Consider the following 24,592-nt stretch of genomic DNA (forward strand, 5'->3'; position numbering starts at 1 on the left):
GCCGTGTCCTCCCTGCTTTATTCGCGTGGGGACGGGGACAGCCCCGGGAAGGCAGCGGGGCGGCGGCGGTGGCGCGGCGGTGACACCCCGGGGGCGGCATCGGGGAGGTGACATCGGGGAGGTGACATCCCGGGGGTGACATCCCGGGGGTGACATCCCGGGGGTGACATCCCGGGGGTGACACCCCGGGGGTGACATCCCGGCGGTGGCAGCGAGGCGGTGGCAGCACAGCGGGGACATCCCGGTGACACCCGGGGACATCCCGGGGGTGGCACGGTGGTGGCATCATGGTGACAACGTGGGGACATCCCGGTGACATCTTGGGGACGTCCAGGGGACATCCCAGCGGTGACATCCGGGGACGTCCCAGTGGTGACATCTTGGGGACATCCCGGTGACAATCTGGGGACGTCCCAGTGACAATCCAGGGACATCCCAGCGGTGACATCCGGGGACATCCCAGTGGTGACATCTTTGGGACATTTTGGGGACATCCCGGTGGCATCTTGGGGACATCCCAGCGGTGACATCCGGGGACGTCCCAGCGGTGACATCTTTGGGACATTTTGGGGACATCCCGGTGGCATCCAGAGACATGTCCAGGACATCCCAGGTGACATTTTGGGGACATCCGGAGACATCCCAGGGAAATCCCGGTGACAATCCAGAGACATCCAGGGATGTCCCAGCAGTGACATCTTGGGGACATCCCGGTGACATTTTGGGGACATCCCGGCGGTGGCAGCAGCAGCTCGAACAAGCGACCCCCGGAATTGGGGGGGGGGTCTCAAGGCACGCGGTCCGGAACAGTCTGGGGGGCGCGGGGGGGGGGCCCGGCCCGGCTTTGGTATTTTGGGGGGGGGGTCCCGGGACCCCCATAGGAATTGAGGGGGGGGTCCCTGGGGGGGGTCCCCCAAATTTAGGGGAGGCTCCGCTCATCCTGCAGCTCGTACCTGGATGGGGGGGGGGGGGGGGAATAAGGGGGGTCCGACCCCAAAGACCCCCCAAACCCCCCCAAAACCCCACAGACCCCCCAAACCCCCCAGACCCCCCCCAAACCCCACAGACCCCCAAACCCCCCAGACCCCCCAAACCCCACAGACCCCCCAAACCCCACAGACCCCCCCCAAACCCCACAGACCCTCCCAAACCCCACAGACCCCCAAACCCTACATCCCCCCAAACCCCACAGACCCCCAAACCCCACAGACCCCCCCAAACCCCACAGACCCCCAAACCCTACATCCCCCCAAACCCCACAGACCCCCAAACCCCCCAGCCTCCCTCAAACCCCCCAGACCCCCCCAAAACCCCACAGACCCCCCCCAAAAACCCACCCGCCCCCATCCCCACTCACCACCGTGGTTCCCCCTCGTCCAGATCCACCTGCGCCAAATCCAGCTGGAGCTGCGGGGGGGTCCCCAAAAACTCAATGAGGGCTCCCCAAAACCCCCCCAAACCCCCCAAAAAACCCCCCCGGGACCCCCCAAACCCCCCCGGGACCCCCCAAACCTTGCCCAGCGCCTCCTTCTCGCGGGTGACGAAGGACAGCGTGGACTTCACCGTCACCTCCAGCCCGCGCCGCGCCGCCTCCTCCGGGGCCAGCTCCCACTCGAACCTGGGCACGCCGAGCTGTGCTGAGACCCCCCAAAAACCCCCAGAGACCCCCCAAAACCCCCCGGGACCCCCCAGCTCACCTCTCATTAAAGTCGGGGTTCAGGGTTCTTTTCTGCACCCCCGTTTTCCTCTTGCTGCCGCGGCCGCGGTCGGGCAGCAGCAGCAGGGACACGTAGGGGTCCGGCAGCTCCTTGGGGGTCGCCCGGAGATCTCTGGGGAGGGGTCGTGGGGTCACCCCGGGGGTCTCAAATTCGGGGAGCCCCTCCAGGAGACCCCCGAAGCGCCGCTGACCTGCAGGCGTGCACGATGGCCACGAGCTTGCGCTGCTCCCGGTGGTGCCACAGCGAGAGGCGCAGCCGGGGACCCTCGGTGGGCTCGGGGCGGCTGCGGGGGAGAGGGGTCAGCACCCCAAAAAATCCCCAAAAATCCCCAAAAATCCCCAAAACCCCAAAAAACCCAAAAAAAAACCCACAAAAAAACCCAAAAAACCCAAAAAATCCCAAAAAACCCCAAAAACCCAAAAAAACCCCAAAAAACCCAAAAAACCCCCACAAAAAACCCCCAAAAAACCACAAAAATACACCAAAAAAATCCCAAAAAAACCACAAAAAAACCCCCAAAAAACCCACCAAAAATACCCCAAAAACCCACCAAAAACCCCCCTAAATATCCCAAAACACCCACCAAAACCCCCCAAAAACCCAAAACCACCAAAAAAACCCACTAAAAAAACCCCAAAAAACAAAAAAAAAACCCAACAAAAACTCCCAAAAAACCTACCAAAAACCCCCAATGAAACCGCAAAAAACCCAGCAAAACCCCACCAAAAACTCCCAAGAAACCTCCCAAAACCCCCCAATAAACCCTCAAAAGCCCCGAAAACCCCCAAAAAACCCACCAAAAACCCAGCAAAACCCCACCAAAAACCCCCAAAAAACCTCCCAAAACCCCCAAGAAACCCTCAAAACCCCCCAAAACCCCCAAAAAACCCACCAAAAACCCGCGAAAAACCCCCCTAAAAAACCCCAAAACCCCCCAAAAAACCCACCAAAAATACCCAAAAAACCCAAAAACCCCCCAAAACCTCCGCAAACCCCCCAAAAAACCCCCCAAAAACCCCCAAAACCTCCAAAAAAAACCCACCAAAAATACTCAAAAAACCCAAAATCCCTCCTAAAACCCCCCAAAAAAATCCAAAAAACACCCCAGAACCCCCAAATCCGCGGGGATTTGGGCTCGGAGCCCCTTTTCTCACCGCGCCGCCGGGGGGATGCGCCGGCGGAGCGCCCCCGCTCCTCGCTCTTCATCCCCATCCCCGCCGCGCTCCTCCTCCTCCTCCTCCCGCGGCTCGGGGGCTCTGCCCGCCGCCCGCTCCTCCACCTGCTGCGGCACCAGCACCTACCGGGGGAAATCGGGGGTCACGGGGGCTCCCCCCGGCCCCCGGCCCCTCCCCGCGACCCCCGGACTCACCCCGAGCTGCGCCCGCAGCAGGAGCCGGGCGCCCCCGGCCAGCGGCAGCCAGCCGTCCATGGCGAGCCCCTCGAGGGCCAGGAGCCGTGCCAGGGGCAGGCTGAGTGTGCCCAGGGTTTGTCCCCCTTCCTCCTTCACCTGCGGGCACGGCCGGGCTCAGAGACCCCCGCCCGGGACCCCCGACCCATCCCGAGCTCTGCCCCCGGCCATGGTGAGCCCCTCGAGGGCCAGGAGCCGTGCCAGGGGCAGGCTCAGCGTGCCCAGGGTTTGTCCCCCTTCCTCCTTCACCTGCGGGCACCGAGACCCCCGCTTGGCACCCCCCCGAGGGTGAGACCCCCGCCCGGGACCCCCGACCCATCCCGAGCTGTGCCCCCGGCCATGGTGAGCCCCTCGAGGGCCAGGAGCCGTGCCAGGGGCAGGCTCAGCGTGCCCAGGGTTTGTCCCCCTTCCTCCTTCACCTGCGGGCACCGAGACCCCCGCCCGGGACCCCCCCTGAGGGTGAGACCCCCGCCCGGGACCCCCGGGGTGAGACCCCCACCCTGGCACCAAGACCCCCGCCCTGGCCCCGAGACCCCCACCCTGGCACTGAGACCCCCACCCTGGCACCCCCAGGGTGAGACCCCCACCCTGGCACCGAGACCCCCGCCCTGGCACCCCGAGGGTGAGAGCCCCGCCCTGGCACCCCCGGGGTGAGACCCCCGCCCTGGCACCCCCAGGGTGAGACCCCCACCCTGGCACTGAGACGCCCACCCTGGCACCCACCCGAGGGTGAGACCCCCGCCCTGGCACCGAGACCCCCACCCTGGCACCCCCAGGGTGAGACCCCCACCCTGGCACCCCCGGGGTGAGACCCCTGCCCTGGCCCCGGGACCCCCGCCCGGACCTGCAGCTCCAGCGATTCCTCGTGCGGGCTGAGGATGAGGAAGGAGAAGCCTTCGTCCCACACGGGCTCCGAGGAGGGGGCGCAGGTCTGGGGGGGGAGTGTGAGACCCCCGAAAAAGGTTTGGGGGGGAGGGAGGGGATGAGGGACCCCCCGAACAAGGTCTGGGGGGGGAGGGACCCCCGAACCCCCAAATCCCCCAAATCCACCAAATCCCCCAAATCCCCCGAACCCCCAAATCCCCCAAATCCCCCGAACCCCCAAATCCCCCAAATCCCCCAAATCCCCCAAATCCCCCGAACCCCCAAATCCCCCAAATCCCCCGAACCCCCAAATCCCCCCGCCTCACCCGGGTCTGGAAGGAGACGTCGCGCACGGCCAGGCGGGCGAGGGCGGCGGGGGGCGCGGAGCCCCTGCCGAGCTGCGGGGACATTCGGGGACATTTGGGGACATTTTGGGACATTTGGGGACATTTTGGGACATTTTGGGACATTCGGGGATATTCGGGGACATTTTGGGACATTTTGGGACATTCGGGGACATTTTGGGACATTTGGGGACACCCAGGGGACATTCGGGGACATTTGGGGACATTTGGGACACTGTGAGGGTCACCCCGGGGACATTTTGGGGACATTTGGGGACCCTCGGGGACCCTCTTTGACACTTGGGGACCCTCGAGGACATTTGGGGACCATTTGGGGACACTGTGAGAGTCACCCTGGGGACATTTGGGGACATTTGGGGACCCCCGGTGACATTTGGGAACCCTCCGTGACCCCCGGTGACCCTCGGGGACATTTGGGGACCCCCGGGGACCCGCGGTGACATCTGGGGACATTCGGGGACCCCCGGTGACCCCCAGTAACCCTTGGGGACCCCCGGTGACCCCCGCTGACATTTGGGGACCCCCAGTGACCCTCGGGGACTCCCGGGGACATTTGGGGACCCTCCGTGACCCTCGGGGACATTTGGGGACCCCCGCTGACACTTGGGAACCCCCGGTGACCCTCGGGGACCCCTGGGGACACTTGGGGACCCCTGGTGACCCCCGGTAACCGTTGGGGACCTCTGGTAACCCCCGGTGACCCTCGGGGACATTTGGGGACCCTCTGTGACCCCCGGTGACTCTCGGTGACCCTCGGTGACCCTTGGGGACCCCCGGTGACCCTCGGGGACATTTGGGGACCCTCTGTGACCTCCGGTGACCCTCGGGGACATTTGGGGACCCTCTGTGACCCTCGGTGACCCTTGGGGACCCCCGGTGACCCTCGGGGACATTTGGGGACCCTCGGTGACCCTCGGGGACTCCCGGGGACATTTGGGGACCCTCTGTGACCCCCGGTGACCCTCGGGGACCCCCGGTGATCCCCGGTGACCCTCGGGGATATTTGGGGACCCTCTGTGACCCCCGGAGACCCCCGGAGACCCCCGGTGGCCCCGGGGCCGCCCTCACCGGCAGCTCGGCCGCTCGGGCCAGGAACACGCGGAGCAGCGCGGCCGAGAGCCCCGGGCCGTGCGCGGGCTGCAGCAGCCGGTTGGTCTGCAGCACCTGCGGGCACCGGGGGTCACCGGGGCTGGGGAGAGACCCCCGGGGTGGGACGGGGATGGGGAGAGACCCCCGGGGTGGGAACGGGGATTGGGAGAGACCCCCGGGGTGGGAACGGGGATTGGGAGAGACCCCCGGGGTGGGAACGGGGCTGGGAGACCCCCGGGGTGGGAACGGGAATTGGGGACCCCCGGGGTGGAACGGGGCTGGGGGAGAGACCCCCGGGGGTCGCACCGGGGCTGGGGGAGAGACCCCCGGGGGTGGGAACGGGGCTGGGGAGAGACCCCTGGGGTGGGAACGGGGATTGGGGACCCCCGGGGGTCGCACCGGGGATGGGGGAGAGACCCCCGGGGTGGGAACGGGGATTGGGGAGACCCCCGGGGTGGGAACGGGGATTGGGGAGACCCCCGGGGTGGGAACGGGGATTGGGAGAGACCCCCGGGGGTGGGACGGGGATTGGGGACCCCCGGGGTGGGAACGGGAATTGGGGACCCCCGGGGTGGGAACGGGGATTGGGAGAGACCCCCGGGGTGGGAACGGGGATTGGGGAGAGACCCCCGGGGGTCGCACCGGGGCTGGGGGAGAGACCCCCGGGGGTGGGACGGGGATTGGGGACCCCCGGGGTGGGAACGGGAATTGGGGACCCCGGGGTGGGAACGGGGATTGGGAGAGACCCCCGGGGTGGGACGGGGATGGGGAGAGACCCCCGGGGTGGAACGGGGATTGGGGACCCCCGGGGTGGAACGGGGATTGGGGACCCCGGGGTGGGAACGGGGATGGGAGACCCCCGGGGTGGGAACGGGGATTGGGGACCCCCGGGGTGGGAACGGGGCTGGGGAGAGACCCCCGGGGGTATTTGTGGTTTTTAGGGATCCATTGGGGTTTTTAGGGATCCATTTGTGGTTTTTAGGGATCCATTTGTGGTTTTTAGGGATCCATTGGGGTTTTTAGGGATCCATTGGGGTTTTTAGGGATCCATTTGGGGTTTTTAGGAATCCATTGGGGGTTTTTTGGGCTGTATTTGATTATTTTGGGGTTTTTGGGTTGTATTTGATGGTTTTGGGGTTTTTTAGGGACACATTTGATGTTTTTTGGGTTTTTGGGGACCCATCTGATTTTTTAGAGACACATTTGTGTTTTTAGGGACCCATTTGGGGTTTTTGGGGATCCATTTGATGTTTTTGGGGTTTTGGGGCTGTATTTGATGTTTTTGGGGGTTTTGGGAACCCATTTGGGGTTTTTAGAGACACATTTGATATTTTTGGGGGTTTTTGGGACCCATTCGATGTTTTTTGGGATATATTTGTGGTTTTGGGGCTGGATTTGATGTTTTTGGGGTTTTTGGGGACCCATTTGATGTTTTTTGGGTTTTTTAGGGCTGGATTTCATGTTTGTTGGGATTTTTTTGGCTGGATTTCATGTTTTTTGGGATTTTTGGGGACCCATTTGATGTTTTTTGGGATATATTTGTGTTTTGGGGGACACATTTGATGTTCTGGGGGGTTTGGGGCTGTATTTGATGTTTTTGGGGTTTTGGGGGCTGGATTTGATGTTTTTGGGGTTTTTTGGGCTTTATTTGATATTTTTGGGGTTTTTAGGAACCCATTTGGGGTTTTGGGGGCTGTACTTGCTGGTTTTGGGGTTTTTGGGACCCATTCGATGTTTTTTGGGATTTTTGGGGCTGTACTTGCTGGATTTGATGTTTTTGGGGCTGTACTTGCTGGTTTTGGGTTTTTTGGGACCCATTTGGGGTTTTTGGGGCTGTACTTGCTGTTTTGGGTTTTTTGGGACCCATTTGGGGTTTTTGGGGCTGTACTTGCTGGTTTTGGGTTTTTTGGGACCCTGCGGTGTTTTTTGGGGTTTTTGGGGCTGTACTTGCTGTTTTGGGGGTTTTTAGGGACCCATTTGGGATTTTTGGGGCTGTACTTGCTGGGTTTGGGGTTTTTGGGACCCATTCGATGTTTTTTGGGATTTTTGGGGCTGTACTTGCTGTTTTTGGGTTTTTTGGGACCCTGCGGAGTTTTTTGGGGTTTTTGGGGCTGTACTTGCTGGTTTTGGGGTTTTTGGGACCCATTTGATGTTTTTTGGGGTTTTTGGGGCTGTACTTGCTGTTTTTGGGTTTTTTGGGACCCTGCGGTGTTTTTTGGGGGTTTTGGGGCTGTACTTGCTGGTTTTGGGGGTTTTTAGGGACCCATTTGGGGTTTTTGGGGCTGTACTTGCTGGATTTGATGTTTTTGGGGCTGTACTTGCTGTTTTTGGGTTTTTTGGGACCCTGCGGAGTTTTTTGGGGTTTTTGGGGCTGTACTTGCTGGTTTTGGGGTTTTTGGGACCCATTCGATGTTTTTTGGGATTTTTGGGGCTGTACTTGCTGTTTTTGGGTTTTTTGGGACCCTGCGGAGTTTTTAACCCCTTCGGGGCCGTGCCTGCTCCAGCAGCTCGGCGCTGCCGCGCGGCTCGAGGCTCTCCAGGCGCACGTGGAGGCGGCCGGAGCGCGTGTCCTGCAGCGGCAGCCACTGCGGAGACCCCTCCCCAAATTGGGGTAACCCGTGAGACCCCCGAGAGACCCCTCCCCGAATTGGGACAACCCCGAGAGACCCCTCCCCGAATTGGGATAACCCGTGAGACCCCTCCCCGAATTGGGATACAGCCCCAGACCCCTCCCCGAATTGGGATACAGCCTCGAGACCCCTGAGAGACCCCTCCCCAAATTGGGATACAGCCCCAGACCCCTCCCCGAATTGGGACAACCCCGTGAGACCCCTCCCCAAATTGGGATACAGCCCCAGACCCCCGAGACCCCTCCCCGAATTGGGACAACCCCGTGAGACCCCTCCCCGAATTGGGACAACCCCGTGAGACCCCTCCCCGAATTGGGATAACCCGTGAGACCCACGAGAGACCCCTCCCCGAATTGAGATACACACCCATGAGACCCCCCGTGTGAGACCCCCACCCACTTTGGGAGACCCCCCCCAAAATTTGGAGACACCCACCCCCCAAAGTAAGACCCCCCCCTTTATAAACCCCCCCAAAAGGTGAGACCCCCCCCTTGGTGGGACCCCCCCCCAAAACGTGAGATCCCCCCCAGCCCCTCCCCCACCTCATCGAGCACGCGGCTGCTCAGGACCCTCCTGAGGGGCACCTTGCACCTGGGGGGGCAGGGTGAGACCCCCAAAATCCACCCAAAAACACCCAAAAACACCCCAAAAACCCAAAATCCACCAAAAACACCCCAAAACCACCCAAAAAATACCCAAAATCCACCAAACCCACCCCAAAATCCACCCAAAAACACCCAAAAACCCCCCCAAAAACACCCCAAAACCCCCCAAAAACCCCCAAAAACCCAAAATCCACCAAAAACACCCCAAAACCACCCAAAACCCCAAAATCCACCCCAAAACACCCAAAAACACCCAAAAACACCCCAAAAACCCCCAAAAAACACCCAAAATCCACCCAAAACACCCCAAAACCCCCCCAAAAACACCCCAAAACCCCCCCAAAAACACCCAAAATCCACCCAAAACACCCCAAAACCCCCCCAAAAATACCCAAAATCCACCAAACCCACCCCAAAATCCACCCAAAAACACCCCAAAACCCCCAAAAAAACACCAAAATCCACCAAAAACACCCCAAAACCCCCCCAAAAACCCCAAAACTCCCCCAAAAACACCCCAAAACCCCCCCAAAAAACCCAAAATCCACCCAAAACACCCCAAAATCCACCCAAAACCACCCCAAAACCCCCCAAAAAACCCAAAATCCACCCAAAAACACCCAAAATCCACCCAAAACCACCCCAAACCCCCCCACAAAACCCCTCCAGAGCCCCAAAATTCCCCCAAACTCCCCCCAGGCCCCCCAAAATCCAGCCCCAAATCCCCCCAAAATCTTCCTGGGACCCCCCAAAACCCCCCCCAGCCTCCCAAAAATCCCCCCCAGGCCCCCCCAAATCCCCCCTCAGCCTCCCCAAAACCCCCCAGACCCCCCAAAAATCCCCCCAGACCCCCCAAATCCCCCCAGACCCCCCAAAAATCCCCCCAGGCCCCCCCAAAACCCCCCAAAATCCCCCCAGCCCCCTCCCAAAACCCCCCCAGAATTCCCCCAAAACCCCCCCAGGACCCCCCAAAACCCCCCAGACCCCCCAAAACCCACCCAGGGCCCACCCAAAATCCCCCCAGACCCCCCAAAAATCCCCCAGCCCCCCCCAGAACCCCCCCAGACCCCCCAAAACCCCCCAGCCCCCCGAACCCACCGGCCCAGGAAATCGTCCTTGTCGATGTCCTTGTCGAAGATCTCGAACTCCACGTCCTGCCCGGGGACGTCGTCCACGATCACCTGGGCCCGAAAACGCCCAAAATTCAAATGATGGCTCGTTCTTCCTCCCGTGCCTCAGTTTCCCTCCCGGGCCTCAGTTTCCCCTTCCAGAATTCTCCCGTGCCTCAGTTTCCCCGTACCGTGCCTCAGTTTCCCCGGTGCCGTGCCTCAGTTTCCCTTGGCCGTGCCTCAGTTTCCCCGGTGCCGTGACTCAGTTTCCCTGGCCGTGCCTCAGTTTCCCTCACCTCGAAGCTCTCTCCCCACCACGGGCTCAGCTCCGTCACCCCCCCCCGGTGCCGTGCCTCAGTTTCCCTTGGCCGTGACTCAGTTTCCCGCCGCCCCCGGTGCCGTGCCTCAGTTTCCCCGGTGCCGTGCCTCAGTTTCCCGGTCCCTCACCGCCCCCCGGTGCCGTGCCTCAGTTTCCCTTGGCCGTGCCTCAGTTTCCCTTGGCCGTGCCTCAGTTTCCCCGGCCGTGCCTCAGTTTCCCTTGGCCGTGCCTCAGTTTCCCCGGTGCCGTGCCTCAGTTTCCCCGGTGCCGTGCCTCAGTTTCCCCGGCCGTGCCTCAGTTTCCCTCACCTCGTAGCTCTCTCCCCAGCGCGGGCTCAGCTCCCGTGCCCCCCCCGGTGCCGTGCCTCAGTTTCCCTCACCTCGAAGCTCTCTCCCCAGCGCGGGCTCAGCTCCCGGGGCATGGCCCGGTCCCTCACTCCCCCCGGTGCCGTGCCTCAGTTTCCCGGTCCCTCACTCCCCCCTGTGCCGTGCCTCAGTTTCCCCGGCCGTGCCTCAGTTTCCCGGTCCCTCACCCCCCCCCGGTGCCGTGCCTCAGTTTCCCCGGTGCCGTGCCTCAGTTTCCCCGGCCGTGCCTCAGTTTCCCCGGTGCCGTGCCTCAGTTTCCCGGTCCCTCACTCCCCCCTGTGCCGTGCCTCAGTTTCCCCGGCCGTGCCTCAGTTTCCCGGTCCCTCACCCCCCCCGGTGCCGTGCCTCAGTTTCCCCGGTGCCGTGCCTCAGTTTCCCCGGTGCCGTGCCTCAGTTTCCCCGGCCGTGCCTCAGTTTCCTGGTCCCTCACCACCCCGGTGCCGTGCCTCAGTTTCCCTGGTGCCGTGCCTCAGTTTCCCTCACCTCGTAGCTCTCTCCCCAGCGCGGGCTCAGCTCCCGGGGCATGGCCCGGTCCCTCACTCCCCCCGGTGCCGTGCCTCAGTTTCCCTCACCTCGTAGCTCTCTCCCCAGCGCGGGCTCAGCTCCCGGGGCACGGCGCGGCTGCGGAAGCGGCGCCCCCCGGCGCGGATCTCGGCGTAGGGGTCGGAGCGGCCCCGCACGAGCCCCCCGAGCCGCGCGTCCTTGGCCGCCAGCGCCTCCGCCTCCAGCAGATGGACCCGCAGCACGCGCTGCGGCAGGGGCTGGGGGCGCCGCCACCACCGGGACCCCCGGGACCCCCCCGGGACCACCGGGACCCCCCCGGGACCCCCCCGGGACCACCGGGACCCCCCCGGGACCCCCCCGGGACCACCGGGAACCCCCCGGGACCACCCCGGGACCACCGGGACCACCGGGACCCCTGAACCCCACCGGGACCACCGGGACCCCCGGGACCCCCCCGGGACCACCGGGACCCCCGGGACCACCGGGACCACCGGGACCCCCCCGGGACCACCGGGACCACCGGGACCCCCGGGACCCCCCCGGGACCCCCGAGACCCCCCTGGAACCCCCCCGGGACCACCGGGACCCCTGAACCCCACCGGGACCACCGGGACCCCCGGGAACCCCCCGGGACCACCGGGACCACCGGGACCCCCCCGGGACCACCGGGACCCCCCCCGGGACCCCCGGGACCCCCGGGACCGCCCGGGACCCCCGGGACCCCACCGGGACCCCCGGGACCCCTGAACCCCACCGGGACCCCCCCGGGACCCCTGAACCCCCCCGGGACCACCGGGACCACCGGGACCACCGGGACCCCTGAACCCCACCGGGACCACCGAGACCACCGGGACCCCCCAGATCCCCTCGGGACCCCCCAGATCCCACCAGGACCACCGGGACCCCCGGGGACCCCCCGAACCCCACCGGGACCCCCGAATCCCCCCAGGATCACCGGGACCCCCAAACCCCCCCCAAGAGCCCCCAAAAACACCCAGGACCCCCCAAGACCCCCCAGGACCCCAGAACCCCCCAGAATCCCTCAAGACCCCCCCCAAAAAACCCCTAAAACCCCTCAGGACCCCCCCAGGACCCCCCAAAACCCCCCAGGACCCCCAGGATCCTCCCCAGGACCCCCAGGACCCCCCAAAACCCCCCAGGACCCCCAGGACCCCCCGGACCCCCTCCCAGGACCCCCCGAAACCCCCCAGGCCCCCCAGGACCCCCCAAAACCCCCCAGGACCCCCAGGACCCCCCGAAACCCCCCAGGAGCCCCAGGACCCCTCCCCACCTCGGTGCCCATCCGGGGGTCGGGGCCGGCCCGGCTCGGTCTGCGCGGGGTTGGGGGGGGTCCCTCGGGGTCACTTTTGGGGGGCTCCGCTTGTCCCGGGGGGACCTCGGGGGGCTCCGGGAACAACACCTGGGGGTGGGGGAGGGGGTGGGGGTCACCGAGACCCCCGAAAACCCCCCAAAACCCCCCGGACCCCCCCGGGACCCCCCCAGGAGCCCCCCAGGAGCCCCCTCCTCACCCGCAGCTCCAGCTGGAGCTGCAATGGGGGAAAATTGGGGGGACAATGGGGGGACAGTGATCGGGGGGAAGGGGTGGGGGTTACCAGGACCCCCCAAAACCCCCAAAGCCCCCCAGAGCCCCCTCCTCACCCGCAGCTCCAGCTTCAGGTGCAATGGGGGACAATGGGGGACAATGGGGGGACATTGAGGGGGAATGGGGGGACAATGATCAGGGGGACAATGATCAGGGGGAGGGGTTGGGGTTCACCAGGAGCCCCAAAACCCCCGGAGCCCCCTCCTCAAACCCCCCAAAACCCCCCCCCAGACCTCCCGACCCCTCCTCACCCACAGCTCCAGCTGCAGGTGCAATGGGGGGACAATGGGGGGACAATGGGGGACACTGGGGGGACAATGGAGGGACATTGGGGGGACAATGGAGGGACAATGATCTGGGGGAGGGGTTCACCAGGACCCCCAGACCCCCCGACCCCTCCTCACCCGCAGCTCCAGCTGCAGGTGCAGCCGCGCCGCCGGCCCCGCGCCCCGCAGCGGGAAGGGCCCGGCCAGCGCCAGCGCCGGCGCCGCCAGGAGCCGCGGCAGCGGCAGCGCCAGCGAGCCCAGGGCCGCCTGCCGGGGGTCGTCCTTCACCTGCGGACACCGAGCTCGGGGGGCTCCGCCGGGGGACGGCGCAGCCGCCACCCCCCGACTCCCCCGGCAGCGCCCGGAGCCTGCCTCGGTTTGCCGAGACTCCTCAAAGACCCCCCGGGACCCCGCAAGAGACCCCCAGGCACTGAGACCACCCTGAGACCCCCCGGGACACCCCAGGCACTGAGACCACCCTGAGACCACCCTGAGACCCCCGGGACACCCCAGAACACCCCCCGAGACCACCCCGGGACCCACCCGGGACACCTCCAGCCACTGAGACCACCGGAGACCCCCCCCAGGACCCCCAAGGCACTGAGACCACCCTGAGACCCCCCGGGACCCCCGGGACACCCCAGAACACCCCCCGAGGCCACCCGAGACCCCCCGGGACCCACCCGGGACACCCCCCGAGACCACCCCGGGACCCACCCGGGACCCCCCAGGCACTGAGCCCACCCTGAGACCCCCCGGGACCCCCCGGGACCACCCCGGGACCCACCCGGGACCCACCCGGGACACCCCCAGGCACTGAGACCACCCTGAGACCACCCTGAGACCCCCCGGGACCCACCCGGGACACCCCCAGGACACCCCCCCAGGACCCCCATCCTCACCCCCAGGATCCCCCAGGACCCCCAGGACACCCCCCGAGACCCCCCCAGGACCGCCCAGGAGACCCAGGACATCCCAGGACCCCCCCAGGACCCCCCCAGGACCACCCCCAGGACCCCCATCATCACCCCCAGGACCCCCAGGACACCCCCAGGACCCCCCAGGACCCCCAGGACAATGGGGGGCAATGGGGGGGATTTAGGGGAGAGATTTGAGGGGATTTAGGGGAGATTTGGGGGGGAAATTGGGGGGATTCAGGGGGCATTTTGGGAGGATTTTGGGGGGGATTTGAGGGGATTTAGGGGAGACTGGGCAGGAATTGGGGGGGATTTGGGAGGGATTTGGGGGGAGATTTGATGGGATTTCGGGGAGATTTGGGGGCGAATTTGGGGGGATTTGGGGTATTTGGGAGGAATTTGGAGAGATTTCGGGGGATTTGGGGGATTTAAGGCATTTAAAGGGAATTTGGAGGGGATTTGAGGGAATTTGGGGGAAATTTTGGAGGATTTCAGGTTTTTTTGGGGGGGTCTCACCTGGAAATCCACCTCCTGGTTGCGGGGGTCGTGCAGGAAGAATTGAAAAGCGTCTTCCCAGACGGGGTCCGAGGTGTTGCAGACCACCTTGGGGGGGGTTTGCTCAGATCAGACCCCCCCAAAAACCCCAAAACCCCCCAAAATCCCCCCAAAAATCCCCCCCGAGCCACTCCCACCTTGCTCTCCCTCGTCACGTCCTGCACCGACACCTGAACCACGGGGTTGGGCTCTTTGCCTGTTTTCCTCAACTGCACCAAAACAGGGGGGTCAGGGGGGGTCCCCAAATTCTGAACTCCCCCAAAGACCCCCCAAAACCCCCTCCCCAAAAAAAACAACTCACGGGCAGCCCCTCAGCCCTGTCCAGGTACACGACCAGGATGGCGGAGGAGGGGGGGTCGGGGTTGGCCACGATATTTCGGTTCATTTCCAAAACCTGGGGGTCGCGCCAACAAATTTTGGGGGGGGTCAGATGAAGCGGGACCCCCCCCCAACCCAGCTGAACCCCAAATTTCGGTCGGCACTGACCTGATCCAGCTTGGAGGCATCGGGGAGCAGCGAGAGCCACTCCAGGCGCAGGTGGAGCCGGCTCTGCCCCCCGCCCTGCAGCGGGAACCACTTTGGGGGGGCAAAAAGAGGGGAGGGGGCATCAGCGAGACCCCCGCCCCATCCCCAGCACCCCAAAAAACCCCCCCGGCACCCCAAAATCCCACCCCGAGCCCCCCACCCGGCACCCACCTCGTCCATCACCCGCGCTTGCAGCACCTCGCCAAGGTCCAGCTTCATCCTGGGGGGGGAACGCCGGGAATTTGGGGAGGGGGCGGCGGGTTAGGGGTGCGGAGCCCCCAAATTTGGGGGTGCGGACCCCCCTCCCCACGCCCTCACCTGCCCAGGAGATCGTCCTTGTCGGGGTCTTTGTCGAACAGTTCCACCTCCAGCTCCTGGCCCGGCACCTCGTGCACCATGAACTGGGGGGCAGGGGGGGCTTGGGGGTCCCACCGGGGGCTTGGGGGGTCTCCGTGTCCCACCCGGGGGGCTTGGGGGGTCCCACCCGGGAATTTGGGGGGTCCCTGTCCCCACACTCCCTTTGGGAGTCCCACCTGGGGGTTTTGGGGAGTCCCCGTGTCCCACCCGGGGGGTTTGGGGGGTCCCTGACCCCATAGCCCCTTTGGGGGCCCCACCCGGGGGGTTTGGGGGGTCCCTGACCCCACAGCCCCTTTGGGGGCCCCACCTGGGGGTTTGGGGGTTCCCCATGTCCCACACGGGGGTTTGGGGGTCCCTGACCCCACAGCCCCCCCATGTCGCACCTGGGGGGTTTGGGGTGACACTGGGGGTCCCACCCGGGGGTTTGGGGGTCCCACCCAGGAATTTGGGGGTGTTCCCATGTCCCACCCGGGGGTTTGGGGGGACTCTGCAGGTCCCCCTCTCCCCCGCTCCCTCCCTGCAGCCTTCTGTCCATGCAGTGTCCATCTGTCCATCCCCGTGTCCATCGCCGTGTCCATCCCCTGTCCCCGTGTTCATCCCCATGTCCATCTGTCCATCCCCGTGTCCATCGCCTGTCCCTGTGTCCATCCCCTGTCCACCCATCCATCCCTGTGTCTGTCTGTCCATCCCCGTGTCCGTCTGTCCGTCTGACCTTGTACACCTCGTCCCACTGCGGGTCGCTGCAGTCCCCGATGACGCGGCTGGCGGCCCATCCCCGTGTCCATCTGTCCATCCCCTGTCCATCCCCTGTCCCTGTGTCCATCCCTGTGTCCATCCCCGTGTCCATCCCTGTGTCCCTGTGTCCATCTCCTGTCCCCCCATCCATCCCTGTGTCTGTCTGTCCATCTGTCCGTCTGTCTGTCTGACCTCGTACACCTCGTCCCAGCGTGGCTCTGCGCAGTCTCCGATGACGCGGCTGGTGGCCCATCCCCGTGTCCATCTGTCCATCCCCTGTCCATCCCCTGTCCCCGTGTCCATCCCCCTGTCCATCCCCGTGTCCGTCCGTCCGTCTGACCTCGTACACCTCGTCCCACTGCGGGTCGCTGCAGTCCCCGATGACGCGGCTGGCGGCCCATCCCCGTGTCCATCTGTCCATCCCCGTGTCCATCCCCTGTCCATCCCCTGTCCCCGTGTCCATCCCCCTGTCCATCCCCGTGTCCGTCCGTCCGTCTGACCTCGTACACCTCGTCCCACTGCGGGTCGCTGCAGTCCCCGATGACGCGGCTGGCGGCCCATCCCCGTGTCCATCTGTCCATCCCCGTGTCCATCCCCTGTCCATCCCCTGTCCCCGTGTCCATCCCCTGTCCATCTGTCCATCCCCGTGTCCATCCCCTGTCCCTGTGTCCATCCCCCTGTCCATCCCCGTGTCCGTCCGTCCGTCTGACCTCGTACACCTCGTCCCACTGTGGGTCGCTGCAGTCCCCGATGACGCGGCTGGCGGCCGCCTGCGTCCCCACGCGCAGCACGGCGTACGGGTCCGAGCGCCCGGCCACCAGCCCGCCCAGGAACCGGTCCTTGCTGGGCAGCGCCCGCGCGGCCACCAGCGCCACCCGCACCACGCCCTGGGGTCACCGGGGGTCACAGGGGTCACCCAGGGGTCACAGGGGTCACCCAGGGTCACCCAGGGTCACCCAGGGGTCACAGGGGTCACCCAGGGGTCACAGGGGTCAGGACCCCCAAAAAGGGGGTGTCAGAAGAGGAAAATGAAAATGGGGGAAATGAAAAAGAGGGGTTCAGAAGGGCAAAAAGGGGGGTTCAGAAGCCCCCCAAAAGGGGATCCCAGCCCCCAAAATGGTGTCCCCGCCCCCCAAAAAGGGGGTCCCACCCCCCAAAGGGGGTCCCCGCCCCCCCAAAAGGGGGGTCCCGCCCCCCAAAGGGGGCTTCAGAAGCCCCCCAAAGGGTTTCCCAGCCCCCCCAAAAAGGGGGGTCCCAGCCCCCAAAGGGGGTCCCCGCCCCCCCAAAAGGGGGGTCCCGCCCCCCAAAGGGGGTCCCGCCCCCCAAAAGGGGATCCCAGCCCCCCAAAAAGCGTTTCCCATCCCCCCAAAAGGGGATCCCAGCCCCCCAAAAAGCGTTTCCCAGCCCCCAAAGGGGGTCCCAGCCCCCCAAAGGGGGATCCCAGTCCCCCCAAAAAGCGTTTCCCAGCCCCCAAAGGGGATCCCAGCCCCCCAAAAAGCGTTTCCCTGCCCCCCAAAGGGGATCCCGCCCCCCAAAGGGGATCCCGCCCCCCAAAGGGGATCCCAGCCCCCCAAAAGCATTTCCCAGCCCCCCGAAGGGGGTCCCAGCCCCCCAAAAAGCGTTTCCCAGCCCCCAAAGAGGATCCAGCCTCCCAAAATGGGATCCCCGCCCCTCAAAAGCGTTTCCCAGCCCCCAAAGGGGATCCAGCCCCCCAAAAAGCGTTTCCCAGGCCCCCGAAAGGGGATCCCAGCCCCCCAAAAAGCGTTTCCCAGCCCCCCAAAGTGTTTCCCAGCCCCCCAAAAGGGGGTCCCAGCCCCCCAAAAGCGTTTCCCAGCCCCCCAAGGGGGGGTTCAGAAGCCCCCCCAAGGGGGTCCCGCTCACCCGGGGCGGGGGGCAGCGCAGCCGCGCCGCCCCGGGCAGCTCGGGCAGCAGCGGCAGCAGCAGCCGGTTGGGCAGCACCAGGCAGGAGGCGAGGCTGTCCATGATCAGCGAGTCCGACACGGAGCTGGGGGGGCCCGAGGCTCAGCGGGGCCCCCCAAAAGCCCCGGGGGTCCCCCAAAGCCCCGGGGGTCTCACCTGAGCCCGGGGATGTCCAGCAGGTTGGTCAGCCCCGTCCAGTTGATGTCCAGGGTCTGCAATGATGGGGCCAGGGAGGGGGGGCTGGGGGATTTTTGGGGGGGCTGGGGGATTTTTTGGGGGGGGTCTGGGAGGTTTTTAGGGGGTCTGGGTTTTTTTTTGGGGGGGGGCGGGGTCTGTGGTCCTTTATTGGAGGGTGTGGGGGTTTTTTGGGGGTCTGGGGGCTCTTTGGGGGGGTCCTCAGTGTGGACTGGGGGGTCCGGGGGCTATTTTTTGGAGTCTGGGGGAATTTTTGGGGGGGTCTGGGGTCCTTTTTTGTGCTTTTGGGGGGTCACGAAGCTTTTTTGGGGGTCTGGTGTCCTTTTTTGGGGGGCCAGGGGAATTTTTTGGGGGGGTCTGGGGTCCTTTTTGGGGGGCCAGGGGAATTTTTTGGGGGGGTCTGGGGTCCTTTTTGGGGGGTCAGTGGAATTTTTGGGGGGGTCTGGGGTCCTTTTTGGGGGGTCAGGGGAATTTTTGGGGGGGTCTGGGGTCCTTTTGGGGATTTTGGGGAGGGTCTGGGATCAGTTTTGGGGGGTCTGGGGTCCTTTTTGGGGGGTTCTGGGGTCCTTTTTGTACTTTTTTGGGGGGTCTGGGGTCCTTTTTGGGGGGTTCTGGGGGATTTTTGGGGGGGTCTGGAGGATTTTTTTGGGGTCTGGGTGCTTTTTTGGGAGTCTGAGAACAGTTTTAGGGGGTCTGGGTGCTTTTTTGGGGGTCTGAGATCAGTTTTAGGGGGTCTGGGTGCTTTTTGGGGGTCTGGGGTCTTTTTTTTGGGGGGTGTTCCCATTCCTTTTTCTTGGTGCATTCCCATCCCCTTTTTTGGGGGGTCTCGTCCCTTTTTTGGGGGGCTCCCATTCATTTTTTCGGGGTGTCCCCTTCCTTTTTTTTTCGGGTGCTCCTGTTCCTTTTTTTGGGGGGTGTCCCATCCCTTTTTTTTGGGGGTGGGGGTGTTCCCATTCCTTTATTTCGGGGAAGTCCTTTTCCTTTTTTTGGGGGGGTTCCCATGAATTTTTCGGGGTGCCCCCACCCATTTTCGGGGTGCCCCCTCCCATTTTCAGGATGCCCCCACTCATTTTCAGGGTGCCACCTCCATTTTCAGGGTGCCCCACCCATTTTCGGGGTCCCCCACCCATTTTCGGGGTGCCACCTCCATTTTCAGGGGTCCCCCACCCATTTTCGGGGTGCCCCCTCAATTTTCAGGGTGCCACCTCCATTTTCAGAGTGTCCCCACCAATTTTCGGGGTCCCCCACCCATTTTCGGGGTGCCCCCATCCATTTTAGGGGTCCCCCACCCATTTTCGGGGTGCCCCACCCATTTTCAGGGTGCCACCTCCATTTTCGGGGTCCCCCACCCATTTTCTTGGTCCCCCACCCATTTTCGGGGTGCCCCACCCATTTTCGGTGTACCCCACCCATTTTCGGGGTGCCCCACCCATTTTCGGTGTACCCCACCCATTTTCGGGGTGCCCAACCCATTTTCAGGGTGCCACCTCCATTTTCAGGGTGCCCCCACCCATTTTCGGGGTCCCCCACCCATTTTCGGGGTGCCCCACCCATTTTCAGGGTGCCCCCACCCATTTTCGGGGTTCCCCCACCCATTTTCGGTGTACCCCACCCATTTTCGGGGTGCCGCACCCATTTTCGGTGTACCCCACCCATTTTCGGGATGCCCCCACCCTTTGGGTTGCCCCCACCCATTTTCGGGGTCCCCCACCCATTTTCGGGGTGCCGCACTCACCGGCCGCCGGATGAAGAACAGGCTGAGCGCCCCCACGATGGGCGCCTCCCCCAGCAGCGGCTCCAGGATGATCCTCAGCACCCCGTGCAGCTTTTTTGGGGTGGGGGGGTCACAAATCAGCTGGGGACCCCCCCCAAAAAAAAAACCAAACCCCAAACCCCCCAAAAATCCCCCCAAAACCCCTCACCTGCACCCCCTTCACCCCCGCCTTGCAGAAGAACTTCTTCACCTCCACGTCGATCTGGACGTCACCCACGTAACTGAGGGGGGCAAAATTTAAATTATTTTTGGGGGGGGGCGTCATTGAGACCCCCCAAACTCCTCCTCAGAATGGGGGAGGGGGCAGAGACCCCCCCAAAAAAAAAATAAAAGCCCCAAAAATCCCACCTGATGTTGAGGTCCAGCAGGATTTGTTTGTCGTGGGTGCCGGGGTGGGCGCGGACCCCCAAAATGCGGAGGGGCTGTGGGGGGTATTTTTGGGGGGTCGGGGGATTTTTGGGGGGGTCACAGCTGATTTTGATCCCCCAAGATGGGATTTTTTGGGGTGGAGGGGTCATGAGGGATTTTTTGGGGGGATTTTGGGGATCCTGGGGGGTTTGGGGGGTTTTGGGGGGGATCGGGGGGGGGTTTGGGGTGAATCTGGGGGATTTTGGGGTTCCTGGGTGGGTTGCAGAAGATCGGGGGGTCCTGGGGGTGGTGGGGGGGGTTTAGGGGTATTTTGGGGTGAATTTGGGGGGTTTTGGGGTGGATTTGGGGGGGGTTGGGGGTGTTTTGGGTCTCCCAGGGGACCGGGGGTTTTTGGGGGGATTTGGGTGAATTTGGGGGGAGTTTGGGGGGATTCTGGGGGATTTTGGGGCTCCCAGGGGACCGGGGGTGTTTGGGGGGATTTTGGGGTGAATTTGGGGGGTTTGAGGGTTTTTTGTGGGGGTTTGGGGCTCCCAGGGGACCGGTGGTGTTTGGGTGAATCTGGGGAGTTTTGGGGTGAATTTTGGGGTGAATTTGGGGGGTTTTGGGTCTCCCGGGAGACCGGGGGTTTTGGGGGGTATTTTGGGGTGAATTTGGGGGTCTCGGGGTCACCTTCCGGCCCAGGTCGATGCGGGTGAAGGCGAAGCTCTGCAGGTGGGCGCTGGAGGCGCGAACGGCCGGAGCCACGCGGCCCTGCAGGAGCTGGGCCAGGAACTGCCCCAGGAACGGCCAGGCCTGCGCCAGGACCTGCGGACACACGGACACGGGATGGACACACAGACATGGACACACGGACACGGGATGGACACACGGACACACGGACATGGGATGGACACACGGACACGGGATGGACACACGGACACGGCCGGAGCCACGCGGCCCTGCAGGAGCTGGGCCAGGAACTGCCCCAGGAACGGCCAGGCCTGCGCCAGGACCTGCGGACACACGGACACGGGATGGACACACAGACACGGCATGGACACACGGACACGGCCGGAGCCACGCGGCCCTGCAGGAGCTGGGCCAGGAACTGCCCCAGGAACGGCCAGGCCTGCGCCAGGACCTGCGGACACACGGACACGGGATGGACACACAGACATGGACACACGGACACGGGATGGACACACGGACACACGGACATGGGATGGACACACGGACACGGGATGGACACACGGACACGGGATGGACACACGGACACACGGACATGGGATGGACACACGGACACACAGGCACGGGATGGACACACGGACACGGGATGGACACACGGACACACGGACACGGGATGGACACACGGACACGGGATGGACACACGGACACAGGATGGACACACGGACACACGGACACGGCCGGAGCCACGCGGCCCTGCAGGAGCTGGGCCAGGAACTGCCCCAGGAACGGCCAGGCCTGCGCCAGGACCTGCGGACACACGGACACGGGATGGACACACGGACACGGCATGGACACACGGACACGGCATGGACACACGGACACGGCATGGACACATGGACACACGGACATGGGATGGACACACGGACATGGACACACGGACACGGGAGGGACACACGGACACACGGACACGGCATGGACACACAGACACACGGACACGGACACGGACACACAGACACGGGGTGGACACGGGGACGGACAGATGGACATGGGGGGGGCACAGAATGAGGGACGGCCACTGAGAACAGAGGGATGGACATGGGATGGACAGATGGACGGACACTGGGAATGTAGATGGACACTGGGGATGGACATGGGATGGACAGATGGACGGACACTGGGAACGGAGATGGACACTGGGGATGGACATGGGATGGACAGATGGACGGACACTGGGAATGGAGATGGACACGGACACTGGGAATGGAGATGGACACTGACACTGGGAATGGAGATGGACACTGGGGATGGACAGATGGACGGACACTGGGAACGGAGATGGACACTGGGGATGGACAGATGGATGGACACTGGGAACGGAGATGGACACTGGGGATGGAGAGATGGACAGAGGGAATGGAGGGAGGGAAGGAAAGAAACCAGGAGGGAGGGAAGGATGCTGGGGAGGAGGGATGGAAGGAAGGACGGAGGAGGGAGGGAGGAATGAAAGGATCCCGGAGGGAGGGAGGGAAGGAGGGAGGTGTGCCGGAAGGAGAGAGGGGAGGATGAGGGAGGGAGGAAGGGAGGATGGAGGGACGCGGGAGCAGCGGGGACCGGACAGACACACGGACACTCCGGACAGACACGCGGACACTCCGGACAGACACGCGGACACTCCGGACACACACACGGACACTCCGGACACACACGCGGACACTCCGGACAGACACGCGGACACTCCGGACACACACGCGGACACTCCGGACACACACGCGGACACTCCGGACAGACACGCGGACACTCCGGACACACACACGGACACTCCGGACACACACGCGGACACTCCGGACACACACGCGGACACTCCGGACAGACACGCGGACACTCCGGACACACACGCGGACACTCCGGACAGACACACGGACACCGCACCTTGTTGAGCCATTCCGCCCGCTCCACGTCCGGGAAGCTCACCTGGGGAACGGGGGGGAGGGTCCTGAGCCCCGTGCCTCAGTTTCCCCAACCTCCCGCTGCCACCCCCCAACACCCGCCCCTTCCCGGGGGTCCCCAAAACGGGGGGGAGGTCCCGGGAAAGGGGGTGCGGACCCCCAAAACGGGGGGGAGGTCCCGGGAAAGGGGGTCCGGACCCCCCAAACGGGGGGGAGGTCCCGGGAAAGGGGGTCCGGACCCCAAAACGGAGGGAGGTCCCGGGAAAGGGGGTGCGGACCCCCAAAACGGGGGGGAGGTCCCGGGAAGAGGGTCCGGACCCCCAAACGGGGGGGAGGTCCCGGGAAAGGGGGTGCGGACCCCCAAACGGGGGGGAGGTCCCGGGAAAGGGGGTCCGGACCGTCCCCAACCCGCGGGAGGGGCCCCAGGGCCCCCCCGGCCGGGCAGGAAGCGGCCCCCCCCGGCCCGGTGAGTCACGGCACTGCCGGAAGGCCCGGGCGGTACCGGGGCCGTCCCGGCCCTGCGGGAACGGAGCGCGGGGACCCCGCCCGGGGACAGCGTGGGGGGGGGGGGGTCCCGGTGGGGCGGCGACCCCGGCCCCGGGGGTCCCGCCAGCTCCGAGAAGGGCTCGGTGCGGCCCCGCCCCACCGGGAATCCCCAAGGAACGGGCGGGGAGCGGCAGCGAGGGAAGCCCGGGGATGCCCGGGAGGCTCCGGGGGTCCCGGTGCAGAGAAGGGACCCGGCCCGGTGATGCCCGGGGGTCCCGGTGCACAGAGGGGACCCGGCCCGGTGATGCCCGGGGGTCCCGGTGCAGAGAAGGGACCCGGCCCGGGGATCCCGGGGGGTCCCGCAGCGGGGCCGGTGCGGGATGCGCGGCACAGCCCCGGCGGTCGCACCGGGGACCGTGCGGTGCCTCGGGGGTCCCGGTAACGGGGACAACCCCAGCGGGGCTCGGTGCGGCGGGGGTCCCGGCGGGGCGGGGAGCTCCCCGGGGAAGCCCGGGGAGTGCGGGGATCCCCGGGGGCGGCAAGCGGAGCAGCGGAGCAGAGAACCGGGACCCGCCCGGGGGTGCGGGGAACTCCAGCGGTGCCCGGAGGTCCCACCGGGGGCGGCTGCGCTTCCCAAACCCCGCAAGCCCCGCCGAGGGGAGGGCGGTGCCCGGTGCGGGGATCCCGCCCGGCTTTCCCCGGCGCCGTTCCCGCGGGCGATAACGGCGCGGCGGGGCGCTCCCGAGCCGCCGCTTACCCAGGCCGGCAGCTCCCCGCGGGCCGCGCCCAGCCCGGCGGCGGCGGCGGCGGCGCGCACCGCCGCTTCTTCGTCGCGCTGCAGGCGCTCGGCCGCGCGCATCCCGCGCTCCCGGGAGCGCCGCCGCCGCCGCCAGCCCGCGTAGAGCGCCACGGCGAGCACCACGGCGCCCGCGCCCAGCCCCAGCAGCCCCGCGGCGTAAGCGGGCAGAGCCCAGAGCAGCCGCCGGCCCAAAGCGCCCAGAACCGCCAGGCCGGGCGCGCTGCGCCGCTCCATCGCTCCCGGTGCGCTCCCGGTGCGCTCCCGGTGCGCTCCCGCTCCGCCGCCGCCGCCCCGGCCGCGCCCCGCGCACGCACGCGGAGCTGATTGGCTGAGCCGCGCCGCCCGGGACACGCCCCCTCCGCACGCACGCAACGCCCATTGGACGCCAGCCAGCTCCTGGCCACGCCCCCCGCGTCACTCACGGAGTGACCGCCAGGTCTTGGCCACGCCCCTGTGGGCGGGGCGACCACGCCCTGATCCACGGTGTGGGCGTGGCCACGGCG

General features: G+C 65.3%; 1 protein-coding gene across 2 annotated transcripts; it reads right to left on the bottom strand.

The window, feature by feature from the left end:
- ESYT1 (extended synaptotagmin 1) lies at positions 1-24,577 on the bottom strand. 2 transcript variants are annotated; one of them, XM_085562768.1, is made up of 31 exons: positions 24,048-24,565; positions 22,788-22,829; positions 20,862-20,996; positions 20,172-20,245; positions 19,972-20,044; positions 19,785-19,874; positions 18,011-18,066; positions 17,816-17,939; positions 16,645-16,821; positions 15,161-15,243; positions 15,014-15,062; positions 14,804-14,893; positions 14,619-14,711; positions 14,455-14,526; positions 14,279-14,365; positions 12,984-13,133; positions 12,268-12,396; positions 11,045-11,221; positions 9,778-9,860; positions 8,617-8,665; positions 7,940-8,029; positions 5,424-5,519; positions 4,317-4,388; positions 3,971-4,057; positions 3,088-3,225; positions 2,873-3,015; positions 1,909-2,001; positions 1,698-1,829; positions 1,513-1,618; positions 1,358-1,407; positions 1-953 (listed from the first exon to the last, which is right to left on the bottom strand). In XM_085562768.1, exons 1-31 carry the CDS (start codon positions 24,321-24,323, stop codon positions 920-922), a joined length of 3,150 nt encoding a protein of 1,049 aa, XP_085418894.1. In that variant the 5' UTR covers positions 24,324-24,565; the 3' UTR covers positions 1-919. The 2 variants fall into 2 exon arrangements, with proteins under 2 accessions (XP_085418894.1, XP_085418895.1); XM_085562769.1 differs by lacking the exons at positions 1-953; positions 1,358-1,407; positions 1,513-1,618; ... (2 more) ...; positions 2,873-3,015; positions 3,088-3,225 and adding an exon at positions 3,340-3,545 and having other exon boundaries at positions 24,048-24,577.
- Between the last annotated feature and the right edge of the window lie 15 nt (positions 24,578-24,592).

This window comes from Lonchura striata, chromosome 29 (genome assembly GCF_050655825.1).
Source record: "Lonchura striata isolate lonStrDom1 chromosome 29, ASM5065582v1, whole genome shotgun sequence".
NCBI classification, from domain to species: Eukaryota; Metazoa; Chordata; class Aves; order Passeriformes; family Estrildidae; genus Lonchura; species Lonchura striata.